Below are 15,605 nucleotides of genomic sequence, written 5' to 3' on the forward strand. Positions count from 1 at the left end.
GAAAGTATCTCTTTATTTGTATATCGCTTTGCCAAATTTACCTGTTTAAGAAAAAATGAAAGAAAGAATTCAATTATCAATGTTCTAAAAGGTTGAGAGGGAGCATTTATTTAAGAAGATTCTAAAGAATTTTCCCCTTGTGAGAGAACATTTATTGGTTTCCTTTTAGAAGTATTCTAACAAGGCACTCATTGACACCTATATTATGTATTGCATGTTATATGAATGAAAACACCCACATTTATTAGATTACTTTTATCAAGACACTTGTCTAAATTTACTAGTATATTTTTACAGCAAGACTAATATTTGAAACCTCTCTCTTGTAACAAAATTAACCATACCCTTCATTTTATGGGTTTGGTTGATGAGTTCCTGTTAAAAGGGTGTAAGGGTGTAATTAATTTAAGAAACGTCTAAATGTAAAGGGTGTAATAAATATGAATCTGTACAACTACACACCATATGATATGATTGGTATTAATTTTTTAGTAAGAGCATTATTAATTTAGTAAACGTATAAATATAAAGGGTGTAATAAATGTAAAAGTGTGCAGCTATATGATTAGCTTGGTGTAAACTAGTTTTACTAACAAACTCGATATCTGTCCCAAAAAAGGTTAGGATATACTTCAAATGCTAGATTTTTTTATAAGGTAAAATCTATTTGGGAAATATACAAATACAAGGACATGTATTAATTGTTAGTGTGTATGTATACACATGACAAGTTGTGTAGAATTTTAGGTGCGCTACATACTAATATGTAGATGGTACCACTACAAAAAAAACGTAAGTAAGATGGGCTTCACCGACTTAAAAGAATAGGTTATATTCTAGATTTTCAATCCATACATGTAAATCTATACCGTCATATGGTATACTTGATAGCGCATTTTCAACATGTAAATTAGTAATACTGGTTCAAGAATCCCCTTCCTTTTCAAGAGTCTACTCCAGCAAAGGAAAAGAACAGCTACATCAGTTGCTTTGGTTAGGACAAGCGTATAAGAAATAAGATTTAGGATATCAATTGTCAAAGTGACTATAAAACATACTGAGTTAAAGGCTGGCCAAATTCAGTGGAATGGAATGAATGATCTAGGACAAAAAAATTCTGATTTTGGCGGGATGAGCCATGGGGGTGTAAAAAAAATCCCAAAAATCTATTTTTTCTTCCACCTTCTATCACTCATCTTTTTTCCTTCCTTCAATAACTAGAGCCTTTCTTTGATTACCGCTCTAGTAAGTTTCTTGCTATCCCAGACCAGTAATAATGTTTCTTTATGTACAGGTGTCTTATGAATATCCAACTTGTGGAGGTCTAAACTGCACCTTTGAAGTTTACACCTTGCTATCTTCACATAGCTCAAGAAGCACCTGTCAGAAAACTGAAGCAGACACTTGAAGATTAGACGAAATGTGCACGCTGGAAGTAAAAGAGCGAAGAAGTCTCGTGCCAAAAGAGCTGCCTTAGTGCAATGCATGATATTGTCTATGAATGTTACCACAAAACAGCCTAGACAGCTAAAACTTCCACTGATAGACAACTACTTCAACACAAACTATGCACACTAGCAGCTGTGTCGGGCTATCTGCATTTTACTGAAACATTTTCTTGTCCCCTTAAATCATCATTGAATTGGGAATTTCAAAGAAAAAGAATCTATGCTTAAAGCACTAGTATTTTCCATGTGCAGCATTATTATTATTATTGCAGAAAAAAAATATGGTGAGAACCTTCAAAACCTGTAAAAAGAATGCCTCAACTTACATCTGGAATGTCAAAGTCACCGTACCTCGCATCACAAATATCAAGTGACATTTTCCGAAGCATTGGCATCTGCAGCCAACAACCAGAAGCAGATCAAATATGCAAGTTCATAAATTCAGTTTCACTACGAAATGGAACTTAAAAAGGATTTAAAGAACATGGAACCAGTAAGCTCACCTCTGAAGCCATAAGAACAATAAAGTTTTTGGGAATTCCAGTGCCCTACATCTTGAAATTTAAAGTTCAGATCAGGCCCACTGAATTGTTACAAAAAGAGGTAAGAGATAAATTATCTCACACTACAGGTGATCTAGAGAATTCTGAAGCTTTTGAAAAATTTTATTAACTTCAAAATTGTCCCGAAACTGTTCCATATATGCCAAATATCGCAGGGACAAAGGGAACCAGGGATATTTACCCAATTATTACATTCCTCGTCGAATATTTAAAACATAATTTTGTTTGTATTAGGTTCCCAAACACATTTAAGTTGAATTCTATGAAGCCAACTTCAGTTATTTGAGAGCCAAAGCATATTATTATTTCTTCTCCCTCTCTGTTCCATTATCCTGCTCTTGCTTCTTTCCTCGTCAGGTTTTAGTTCACATATTTGCCCTTTCTCAATCAAACTGTGGCAACACCATAAGAACAAATAGCACCTATTCAAGTAGAGATCAACTTAAATAAATATATATATATATATATATATATTCTGACCACCAGGATTCTCTTCTGAATCGACCTCTCTCTCTCTCTCTTCTTTTTTCTAATATCAATTGCATCCATGTTATTGTTTTCCTAGATCATACAGTCTTTTTGATCAACTTTATGTCTTGGTGAGAAAATTTTGGTTGTTTATAGTGCCTCTTCAACCTTTTATGTCTGTGGTTTCTCCTCAAATTGAAAATGCACCCGCTTAAGTTTGAGGCTTAATTCCCCTGGTGTAATTAAACTTGGTGAGTCCATTTTCATTTTGACAAATAATTATCCTACAATATCTTGAAGAAAACTTGCAAGACAAGACCCCAGTCATAATTTTGGGACTTCTGATAATCTCCAGCATAGTTGATGTCCTGATAGCTGTCTCAGTCTTAGCCTTGACGACCTTGTTCCAATCCTTGATCATGGTCTTGCGGCATCTGATTCTTAGCTGCCTGCTCCAACTGAATTGGATAGGCATAACTAGATTGGCACCCATACTGCCTTCTCTGTAGTTTCCACAAATTTTGAAGATTTTGGAGATGGGCATATGTAGTAACTTTGGCAGCTCTGCAAGCTTCCAAGGCAGTGACCACTTCACCACAGTGTGAGTTTTGCCTCACATTTTTAAACCAGTTTGTGGTTGTGGAAGGAGAATTACTCTTTGTAGATAAACCCAGCGATGAAGTATATTTAGTTTTTTGTAAAGTCAAGAGACGAGGTCAACTAAGGTCAACTTTAAAGCCAATCTCCAAGAAGTCAACTTAAAAGTCGATTTCCAAGAAGTTGACTGTAGTCTCAAGAGCTCAACTTCCACATTTTTGGAAGTCCATTAAACATTAACAAAATTTTTAAATTTTAAAAAAAGCAATATTTGCTTACACGACCTGAGGTACAAAGGGGAGTCTGGCAATATTTCACCTTATTTTCATTTGTTAGCTTTAGAGGTCCAAAGGGGAATCAGGCTACAAACTTTCTAGAACCCTGAAAGCAATAAAGGGTTCAATAGTCTTTCGAGCTCGAATTTCTTAAAAAGATGCGCAACAAACTCAAGCATTTTGTGCTGAATCAAAAGTAATTGTTCAACAGCAATAAAGTATTCTTCCTGACTATGAACCTTTATTTTATAAACAGATAAGCAAGGAAAGAGGCAATTGACAACTCACAGTATGACGTAGCAAGAGATCTTCAAGGGCTCGACAGTTCATAAGAGATGAAACACCATGGGCTGTTACTTCCCCACAGTCCTAATAAAAATTAAGAATTGCTGAACATGAGAGGCAGTAGGGGCAGTTACTGAGAGCCAGATAAGTTTAGAAATTGATGAATAGTTTATTTATTATGACAGAACCAGTAAAAAAATTCCTGTCACCATAGAAAAAGCAAAAAGAGGAGAGAACACCTTGAGAGGTCAATAATGAATTTTGGAAAACTCTGCAGACTTTTGAATGATATTTGAGCATTAAAGGACCCCAGGTCATCAAAAATAGGTAACCTAATGTCTCTTCTTGCTATTGATTCTTCTGTAAAATGCTTTGGGTGGAAAATTTTTTGACCAGAAATATAGCTGCTATAGAAAGATCACATCCCCCAAAATGTTCCACTACTAGTAATGTGCAATTTGTGCTCAAGAATTGCAGTCACAGAGGCTGTAACAAGTGCATGATCTGAATGACTGAACTAAATAAAACCTAAAGCCGGCAAAGGAAAAAGCTTAACAAGTGATTGCTTAGATCTCGTTTCCCTCTTGTACCAACATATTCCCAAGTCGACAGTCATTCTAAAAGGCTTGTAGCCCATCTATGATAAGGATAATGGAGCCTTGGGACATAAAACCCTTTCTTTCTTTCTTTTTGTTTGGGCTGGGGGAAGGGGGTGCGGGGAGAGGTGAGAGGAATCATTTCCAGAAGGGACTAAATCGTTACAGAGCTATGGCAACATATATTTTAGAAAGGTGAATGTGGGCACTCACTTTTGAAGCTACAAGAACCTTGAAACTTTCACAACCACTTAACAAGGCAGTCAGGAGAAAATTTACGAAATACGGATCTACAAACCACCAAAACTGTAAATATGGAATTTAACAATAATGCCAATGTCCAAGGCACATCCAATAATGAAAAAGAAAAACGAGGCAAGACCTGATTCTGTTAGCAAGCACTGTTTTTGCAACACGAGGGAGTGTTCCTCCTCCGTAGTAATACTGCTAACAGTTTAAGGAGAAATACATGTGCAATGATTTATGTATTAGCAATACGCTCATTGCTGAAGGACAAAATAAGGATGATATAAGTTTTAGAGCAATGTGACAAAGTGGAATTTGAAATGTACAACCCCTAAGAAAATGCACACAGGACACAACTCCCAAAGTAAATGGAAGTGCATACCAGCTACTATCCTACAAATACTTTTTGAGTTTTGAGAACAGTCTTCCTATACAAATCTCAAGAACTAGACAAAAGATGACTAACCTCAAGATGCAGAGAGATCAAACCTGGCCAGCCACATGAAATGATATCTTGGGATTCTACAAACAACAGCAATCAAAAATTAAATTTGAGTCATTTATTGCCTCACAATTCAAAAGTTCTACTTGAATTAACAATAGGGTGCAAAATCAAATAGAACACAATGAATAGAATCTGCCACCTGCAGCAGCTTCAAGAACATGAGAGAGGATGCAGGTTCTAAGAAAATGCATTTCAATCATTATTACAAACCTGGATTAAGAAGTCTGCATCCAAGCAATGAAAGATCAACCAAATTTGGACAATTTTGAGTCAGAATAATTAAGTCAGTATTCGTCATCCAAGCTGCAACCCTTTCAAGTTTCAAATTCCTCAAATTTGGCATGCTGATCTGAAAGCTTAGTGAGGAAATCTGACCAAAGCAATAGCAGAGAGCCAGTACTTGCAGTTTTCTAAGGGTTTTCATAATGTTGATGACAAGAGAGTCAGATATCACCTGTTATAAGCAGAACATATTACCCACAAATTTCACATAGTTCTTCACATATAAAAAGGACAAGAGATCAAACTACTCTAACCAAATGGTTTCAAAGCAAGCAAATAAAATCACTTCTTATTATGTTACTAGTCAAGGTAAATCAAAAAGGAAAAAGTTGTACATATAAAGTCTGCAGATATTGAAAAAGATGGTGAACTAGATGCGTATGCTGCAGATAAATGAAAGATTGCAGCAGAAAATGCAAATTATTTCAATGTCCTGAGCAAGAATATAAATCGGTTGTGTTTGTTTTCTTCTTTTGGGCTGTGAGTGGGGGGAGAGTGGGGCAGGGTTTGTGCAAAATTAATATCTGCTTCAGTTGGCTTAGACATTTCTCTATCATTGTCAAGGCACAAGATGAGTAAACAAATTTCTCAATCATCATTAATATCTGTTTGGACATTTGTCTGAATAGAAATTATACGCAAATGAAGGAGAAAAGAACCAAGAGTAACAGATATAGAACAAACAATTAAAAAAGAAATTGATCTACAATCTCTCACAATCTGTTTGTAGTTTATGTACTAGCTAATGCCACAGAAGATTCAGCACCTGATGACAGATATGATTTGGTTTGAACACATATAAGAAAGGGCCACAGTTACCTGGAAATAAATCATCAGCGTTTCTAACAAAGGAGAGAAAGCAGGTAAGAGTCTGAGCCCATCATGCCCCAAGGACCCACCTAAACCAACTACCAATGTCCGTAGTGATCTAATTGCAGGTTTCAAGCTCTCCAAAGAAAAGAATGAAAATCCCCATCCAACTGCAATTTCCTCCAACTGGCACGACTTGCCAAGTTCAGAATGCAACTCTGTCGAACTATATGCCAAGTTAGAAGGCTCTCTGCCTTCAGCATCCATAAAATTCAGTGACAAATGCTTACAGCCTCTTGCTTTCAGGCATTTCAGACCAGGATTTCGATGGATTAAGTGAGCCAGAGCAAGGCTAGAAACCCAAGTGAAAAATTTTCTCATCAAACAAAGACATTGCCATGAAAAGCTTTGGAAACCAAGTGTTGAAAACCACATACATGAAACAGCAAAGAGAATCCTATATGGTTTATCAGTTATCACACCTTGGTTTCAGAAATATCTAGCATCTCCAAGGAACATCCTGGAAAGCGATTGAGAGCATCATCCACAAGGTGGGTTTCCCTTAAAGATACACTCTTTATCATAAGAGTTTGAGATAGAAGTTCTGAAAGAGATGCTTCACTGACCCCTGCAATTAATAACAATGTCAACATAATATTCTTGAGAGCAACATGTCTACATTCTTAAATGGGAAGGAATAAAACTTCAGCCAACAGAAGAGGAAAAAAATTATATCACTTACCCATGCAGCCACCTATATGTAGAGTATGGAACTTAGAAGCAAACGAGTGCAAGGGTTTTTTAGCTTGTGGCTCTACATGGTCCTCAAGGTTGTGAACACCAGAACAAAGCGCCGAGATTGATTCTTGCCCAAAATAAGTATCACAAGCCAAGATTGAGCGAAGCAAAATGCAGTTTAGTATTACAAAAGATATGCCAGAATCTGTTACTGACATACAACCATTAAGGTTAAGGTAACAGAGGGATGCACATGATTTGGTGATCTTACGCAGGTCAGAATCTGGGGAAAACATAAAAAATGACAGTTATGTAGCACAGTTCAATAATTATCGAAGCATAGCACTGTTTCAAACACAATCAGAAAAAGAGTCACAGCCAAAACTCAGACAGCACAGTACCAACAAACCCCCCCCCCCCCCCCCCCCCCCCCCCCCCCCCCCCCCCCCAAAAAAAAAAAAGTGAATGAAACACACTCTGGAACTCAACAATCTAGAACTGGCAAACAAACAAATTGTACAAAGGCTTAATAAAACAGCACATTCTAACTGTATGCAACAGGTGCATGACAGAGGAGATCAATTTCCAAAGTTGTTTTCAACTGAGCTCGACAGCTCCAATTCCAGATAATAAACAAGCACGTGAGGAATAGGTGAGTTTGATTATCTCACCAGCAATATCACTTCTGCCCTGCAATGTGAGCCTTGTGATATTTGAAAGTTGTCGTCTGGACATGTTACTCAACGAGGCATCCCAAGGGCAGTGATCATCATTTGGGAACTCTCTTGATCCTAGGGGAGATAGAGCAGGTTGTGAAGATACAACGGATACTTTTGCAGGTATAAGAGGGCTAACATCCACTGTTAGGTCAATGTTGCACAGAAGGGGAAATCTTGCCAACAAGCGAATCAACTTCTCAGTTCCAAAGTCTACATAATTTACCGCCCTTAGCTTCCTCAAGGATGGAAAGGACTTGGAGAAGCACTTGAGAGCATCCTCAAGATCCAGCATTGGACAATTTGAAATATCCACCTCTTCTACAGCTTCAAAAGTCAAAGTTGGCAAGTGATCCACATTGAGATATTGAAGGTTGAGCAAAGGTCGCTTAAATTTTTTTCTTTCCATTATATCCCTGCTGTATAGAGGAGGAAGTAATGACAAGAGCAGAATAGGCCTAATTTGCGGGCAACCTGAAAGATCCACCTTCTGCATGGTGAACTAGGGATCAGTAAGTTACCAATTACTATGAGAAACCACCAGATGTACAAAAGCATTACAGACATAAAAGAGAATATCAAGGCAAGCCTCAAACAATTCACCCATTTTAAAGATCAGGATATCTGTGTGTCTGCATACTGTAATATGTTTTATTCACACATATAAGCATGCTCATATCTGTATGTGTGTTTCGGCCCACATAATTTACAAGGGGTAAAAAATGCAGATGAGTAAAACCTTAGTAAATTCTGTTAATCGAATTTGCATACAACTCAAATCACAATCTGCACATATGTTTCCCACATCGATAGAAGGATGTCCAGCTAGCTGAAGGATAGCATCAATGTTTTCATCAGCAAACTCTGCAAAGAAGCAGCACCTTCTTTTACCTAAGAAAAAAGCAACTTAGATAAAGTTAGTTTTTAAGATTAAAAAAATGAATTAAGATAGTTATATTTAAAAGAAATCCTCGCTAGAGACAGTTACCAGCAAGAAACCACAGAGGCAAACAATTACACCGTATCTGCAAAAACAATAGTGAGAGAGAAAGTTAACATATTGATGAAACATATTAATAGCCATTATCAGCAATTTCCATGTAGAACATGACACTAGTTTCAGATACTCAATCCAAACAGTAGAAACTTAAGAGCAGTATAGGGAGAGATCTATGTTGAAATGCTACATTGTCTACAAGCCTAAACTGGTTTGTTTGGATAGAGGTTATTTGAAATATTGTTTGGAATAATTACTATAGCACTTTTTGTAATGTGATGTATGTGAGATAAAAAGATGATTGGGAATATAAAAAGGTGGGTTGAAAAATGTGTTTATGATGCAAGCAAAATATTATTTGAAAAAATGGGGTATCCAAACGAACCCACTAGTATCCCAGGAAAATACCATGCGTGCTCCCATGAATATTATCAATGTTATGATTATCAATTAACATATATCAAAGAATACAACACCACAATTTTAAAAACTGGTTTGTTTGGATAGAGGTTATTTGAAATATTATTTGGAATAATTACTGTAGCACTTTTTGTGATGTGATGTATGTGAGATAAGAAGATGATTGGAAATATAAAAGGTGGGTTGAAAAATGTATTCACGATGCAAGCAAAATATTATTTGAAAAAATGCGGTATCCAAACAAACCCACTATCCTAGGAAAATATCATGGGTGCTCCCATGAATATTATCAGTTAACATATATCAAGGAATACGACACCACAATTTTGCCAATGCAGCACTAGAAGAAAAATTTGAGGAGAAATTGATATGCTTAATTAGTCCTGGTAATTTCAAGAATACGACTTTGCTAGGTCAAGAAACAGCAACTCAGAAAGACAATTCAACTCGTTCATTCTTGAGGTAGATGAATTAGATGCAAAGTTTATTCCCTCCTGTACCTGCAAGGTAAATTGTTCCAGCACCATTTTCCTTTAATAATACTTTCCAGGAGAATAAATTTAAATTCTAAGGTCAAATTGCAATTTGCCGGTAACATTTTAGCGGACATGAACTCACTATTTATACATTTCAATTGGTAAACTACAGATGCGCATATAGCTTGTGGTTCACTACATGACTCATAACAAGAACAATATCTTGGAGCAGTTACCCAACCTAGCAATTTGAAAGAGCACGTTACTGTCACTAACTTCCAGTAACCAAGCTTTGCATGAGCCACACTCTTTCTCCATTTTGAAATTAATAGGATAGATAATCAAACTAATATGCTTGCTTGACCATTCATTTGATAGGATGCTTTCACAAAGTGGAATAGTTTCTTTATGTAAAACAAGGAAAATTGGGTATCAAAAGACATCTTATGGCTAAAAAACTTGTTTACTCTTCTTATTCTGCCAATATCACAATGACATCCAAAGCCTACTATTATATTCTCTTTGCAGTCTTCAGTCATTCAAACCAAGCAGCAATGCACAACTTAAATGCGAGAAAATACAATTCAGTGAATAAGTGATACATTTCTTAGAAGTTTGTAAGATTGTATAGATAGATTTTGCATGGTTAACATCACCAGCAAACCCAATTCCCAAAAACAACCTTTAGAAAGACAATCAATCTATTTACAGACCATGATTTGCCATAGGAGATTTTGCATTCAAACTTTGGCAGAAGAACAACACTGCACCAAATTTAAATAATAATGATAACAAAAGAATATGAGCATGTTGAAACTTCATCTTATTTCGAAGATCTATAAATCAGAATATCTATTATTCCAATCAGTAAAAAATGGCCTCACAATGCATTTTGGTTACAGTCCTTGGAAGATCTAAGAGCGAATTGCGCGAAATGTCACTAAACTATTTCAAAGTGCCGGTTCTGGTCACTAAACTTTTTTATTAGCGCGAAATGTCACTGAACTAGTAAATATGTACCGTTTTGGTCACTCCGTGTATTTGTGTGGTTAGAAGAGACGGAAAATCACTTTTTAAGGGGTAATTTTGTCTACACAACTGTTAAAAAATTTATGCCCTCATTTTTCTTCACCCACAACCACCCATCACCTACATTGCCACCCACCGCCATCACCTCCACCTCAACTCTCCTTCCACTCCCTTTTTCTTTCTTCTTCCTCCTCCTCCCTCTTCCACCATTTGTAACAAAGAACACCCTTTATCATTACTTACCTTTCCCAACCGTAAATAAAGCATGAGATGGAAAGCCAGTCTTCATGGTGGGGACCTTGGCATAATCTGGAAAATGACTGCCTGGGCATTTCCATACGAGTAAACTGTGCTTCCACTAACAAAGGTCTCCTTCTCGTCTTTCTCGTGTTGACCAATGCAATAAATAAGTCCAGTTAGCATTTCACCTAACAGATTCAGGCTTGACACAACTGCTGTAGAAGGTACTCAATATTCTAACAGATGCATATTTCATGTTCAAAGTTGAACTTTCCATCAGACTCTTGTGATTTTGTGCCCAAATCTGAGATGGGTTTACCAACTATTTTGGAATCTCTGATTTGTTGGATAGGTTGAAACTTCTCTGAGATGGGAGATTTTCTCATTGCCTAATCTTTGAAATCTTGAGGTAAAAAACCAACTCCTGAACCCTCATTCTTCAAAATCAGTAAGAGGTTTGCACCAGCTTCCTTGAAGAGAGACCTTGCACCCTCATTCTTCAAGATCTGAGCAAATGCATCTAGGGAGCTTTTGTACTTCCGCATAGAAGCAGATTCCGAAGTTAAACTTCAAACCCACCATGTTAAACCCTTAAATAAGAAAAAGGGTTTTCTTCTTTTCTGCATAATGGGATAAAAATTATTTCCCAAGAAGTAATTAGGTTGAATAAGTTCTGATGTATGACAAAAGGGAAAATAAAGACACGAGGAAGGCAATCCCCTTCCCAAACGTTAAAAAGGGGAAAAAAAAAGGAAAAGGAATCAAGAGTATCTAAAATCTAAAAGAAGCCAGTCCCCACATCCCAGATCCCAATTTCCAATTTTTACCGTTTGGAGCTGGTGCTCTGTGGTTTTGTTACAAATGGTGAAAGAATACAGAAATCAAAACTGGGCAGTGGGTAACTGAAAGAGGCAGAGAGTCAGAGACCAATTTCCAATTGAAAAATAGTGCCTGCATTTTTTGGTTGAAGTTTGACGGTGCCGCCATTCAGATCGGCCATCTCCTTTATGTCTTTGCCGGATACGGAACCATTGATTATGTAAAAGCTTCAAGGAAAAGGCTGTGCAGACGAATTTGCCCCTCAAAAAGTTGATTTCCGTCTCTCCTAACGGCACAAATACACGGAGTGACCAAAACGGTACAGATTTACTAGTTCAGTGACATTTCGCGCTAATAAAAAAGTTTAGTGACCAGAACCGGCACTTTGAAATAGTTTAGTGACATTTCGCGCAATTCGCTCAAGATCTAATAACCACTAAAAAAAGAAACTCTTAACTGATTCTTATGATAGTGAACAAGCATCTACCTACCGATCCAAGACATAAACAGAATGGCTCTAAAGGATACCTGTCGCAACATGCCAGTGCAACCATCTTCAATAGCGTTTTTTCGGATGTTAGCAGCAAGCCAGAGAAGAATGGCATCACACAGAAATTTCTCGCTGTTAGGGATAGGTTAACTAATATCAGCATTATAATTGACACTATTAATCTACTACAATGGGAAGTTAAAAAAGCAAAAAATCCAACCTATCTATGGTCAATTCGGGATGTTGAATGCATGTATTCAGTAACTGGTAAGGAACATCCAAAAAAGAGTCACACAACATTGCCCACTTCTGGAGAAGTATAATATACCCAGTTAGATTGAAGAAAAGAAGGGACCAGCACAATTGGTAATGGAAGTAGATGATTTGGCAGGGATAACAAATCCACAATCCTAAGCACTTACGAGGTTCCTTGCTAGATAACTCGTGCAAAGATGTAGAATCAAATCATTTGCTGCAACATATTCCATTTTCATCTATAAGATGGAATGATATAACATACATGTCAAAACACAACCTAACAAACAAGATCTTATAAATGCCATTTTCATAGTTTCCAAGCAGTAAAAATCTTCCTTACCATGCTCTACACCATACTTCCAAACACGGATCAAAGCATCTACTTGTAGTTTTGGAGTCAATGGGTCCTTGGAAGATGTTACTTCCCTCAACCAAAGCTGACATTGCAAGAGCAGCGATTCCACTCCAAAAAATAGAGCAGCCTGATATATAAATAGCAAGTTTGAAGAATCAAATGAATCATCTCAGAAACAAGTCATATTTCTTGTCCATCTAGACTTTAAAATATAAAACATATTAGAGTAGTACAGTGGCAGCAGAAAAAACTACATAATACATGAAGGTTTTGTCATCCCAAAATTACACCAAGTCATTATCATCCAAAATATAACTCTTCCATTCAAAATGACTTTATACAGAGCTCTTAAAGATGTCAAATAAAGAAAGAACAAGTTATTTCCAGGAGAAACTGCATTACACAATGGGTTTGACATGTTTCAGCAACAAACTTGAAACCATTCTTTCATTGGTGTAAATATGAATATGGATGAATTTCCAAAAACAACATGCTTTCATGAAGCAGAATAATGAAAAAAAACATGCACAATGATTACTGAAAAAATTCTGTTGTAAAATCCTTCAACTTAATGCCACACTGTCTTCAATTTAACCGAAAATATTATCTATGGACACACTAACTTTATGAAGTTTGATGTTCTTTCGAACTGTTGAAGGCCAATATGATGAATGTTTGGCTCCCACAGTTATCATGCATTACTAGATGAGATTAGGTCTAGATGAATATAAATGCAGGTGCTGAATCTGCTTAAGTTCTATACCAATTACGTTCAGTTCGAGTATCATGATGACAACCTCAAGGGAATTAAAAATTGTCCAAAGAAATAAAATGAGAGTTTGGTTGAACAAATAAGATTCATGAGGAGCCAAATTGCCAAGGGGCCACGAACGGAAACATAAATACTTTAGTTAGATCAAATCTACAACTTCAAGAAGAAACATGTTGGTGTTCGTGATATTCTTATGTACTTCTGCACTTGTGGGAACCGTTGTTTCTGTTATTGTCCACCTAAGCATCAATTTTAGTGTATGTCTTCCAGTTATTATCAAGTTAAACCCTTCATCCATCTTGAACAAAGAAGTTAGGAGCATTCTTTCCACTTTGTACCATCAACTCTCCATTCAAACAGAAGGAATATATACATATATATATATATATGTATAAGCTTTCGTGATGTTTGCGGCGTATGACAGCTTGAAGCACATAAATTTTTGACAAAAAGCAGGATTCCAAGTTCAAATGAAGCTTCTAAGCCAAACTGTCAAATGTTGTCAAAATCAATAACATGTTATAACCTCTTATGGTCTTACCTCATAGAGAAGAATAAAATTATCAGAGGTGATCTCCACATAATATCCAAACATGAACCTCAAAACACTCAAAAATGATTGTGCGTTCCAATGAATTGATACCAAATCCAGGCAAGATTCACTGCAGAAATCAACAAAAAAAAATGTTTTAATAGCTACCAAATAGGTACCAAAGAGCTAAAATATCACAATACTTTATATCCGGTAAAAAAAAAAAAATTCTGATCAATCTACTGATAAAGTGATGAACAGTAATACCTAAAGCTTCCAGATAAGAGACCGCTAAAATAGGAAGACATTTGAATGATCCTGTAGAAAAGTTGTCAAGAAATACTCATTCCAAAAGAAGAGTCTAGTGGAACTGCAATTGAACTGGATGAGAATAGCAGTACAGAATTATAAGCATGTTAAGGAAGGAAGATGAGGCAGTCAGTATTAGTTTGCCTGTTTCGATTGGCTTTGATTTGGACGATTCTGTGAGTGAGAATGGAAGTCAAGTCCCATTTGTAAATCTCAGCGGTTGAAATGGAAATCACATCTTCCGCGTCATCTTCAACGTCGTCTTCCATACACCTTAGAGTTACGAATTCCTCGTCTTCGTCCATGCCGGTGTTCGTCGCCATGAATACACTGCTACCAAATTTCTCTCCACTCTCGTGAAAAAGAAAGAACCGGGATCGGGAAGGACCCGAGTCACTGGCTTAAGAGCTATATAAACCCTAGACTAGACGCCGGTCCAAGAGTTTGTTTGGATGGGAAGACTTGCATAAAAAAGTTTCAAAATTTTTTTATTTATATCATAAATATAATTTTTAATTATTTTTTATTTTACATACATCACATCATAAAAAATATAATAATAATTAATTCAAATAAATATTTAAATAACATCCTGTCCAAACAAAATTAACTTGTGAGGCTTTTATTCACTTTCCCCACCCCCATTCTTTGGTAAATATCTCTTTTAGACTCGGATCCATTGAAATTTTTTCAGACCAACAGTTCACTTGCTTCAACAGTTAAAGAGACCATTCCTGTTTCCTTCATAGCTGTCCAATTTCCCTTCCTTTTGCAGTTTGCTGTACCGCGAAAAAGAATAAACCCAGAAAGACGTAGTGGACCTTGCTTTCACCTCTTGGGTTGTCATAAAAAATCGGACCCATCTCACAAATCCATGGGCACATCATTGATTCGAGATGCAAAACGAAACTGCACAATGGGTCACCATCAAAATTATGAGAAGGGCTGGGCTTGCCATCCTCATTTTCTTTCTCTAAAGCCCAAAAGTGAGTTCCTCAATGCGATGGTGACTTTTCCTCGGTGAAGGTTCAGTAAAATTCGGCAAATTTTAAACATGAGCGCAAACTACAACTTTTATATTAGAAATCGCTTTTTTCTGGAGGTTTCATAGGAAATTTACTGTAGACATTTTATGTATGTAAGATAAAAAATGTGGTTAAAAAATCTAGATCTAGAAGGAACAAGCTTAGCTTAGCAACGTAGCAGCAGAAGGATGGGCTGTGCATGGGTTGACGTCAGTTTGGGAAATCCGATTCAGAAAAGTGGTCGGTAGAATCTGTTTCGAAGATGGCTATTTCACTTGTTGAAGATGGCAAGCAGGAGAGTCCTTACTTAGTCCTCATCATAACTCAATGAACAAGTTAAGGCAGCGGACAAGC

The 15,605-nt window shown here is 36.6% G+C and overlaps 1 protein-coding gene across 1 annotated transcript; it reads right to left on the reverse strand.

The window, feature by feature from the left end:
• Positions 1 to 1,008: 1,008 nt before the first annotated feature.
• On the reverse strand, positions 1,009 to 14,705 carry LOC113696243 (BTB/POZ domain-containing protein FBL11). Its single transcript, XM_072054577.1, has 19 exons — positions 14,371 to 14,705; positions 14,185 to 14,235; positions 13,927 to 14,047; positions 12,599 to 12,740; positions 12,423 to 12,472; positions 12,221 to 12,309; positions 12,039 to 12,132; positions 8,518 to 8,554; positions 8,269 to 8,435; positions 7,485 to 8,019; positions 6,818 to 7,096; positions 6,556 to 6,703; positions 6,085 to 6,427; positions 5,194 to 5,437; positions 4,945 to 5,000; positions 3,640 to 3,720; positions 1,952 to 1,996; positions 1,775 to 1,843; positions 1,009 to 1,391 (listed from the first exon to the last, which is right to left on the reverse strand). The coding sequence occupies exons 1-19, from the start codon at positions 14,547 to 14,549 to the stop codon at positions 1,218 to 1,220; spliced, it is 2,904 nt and encodes a 967-aa protein (XP_071910678.1). The 5' UTR covers positions 14,550 to 14,705; the 3' UTR covers positions 1,009 to 1,217.
• Positions 14,706 to 15,605: the final 900 nt, after the last annotated feature.

This window comes from Coffea arabica, chromosome 6e (assembly GCF_036785885.1).
Source record: "Coffea arabica cultivar ET-39 chromosome 6e, Coffea Arabica ET-39 HiFi, whole genome shotgun sequence".
NCBI lineage: Eukaryota > Viridiplantae > Streptophyta > Magnoliopsida > Gentianales > Rubiaceae > Coffea > Coffea arabica.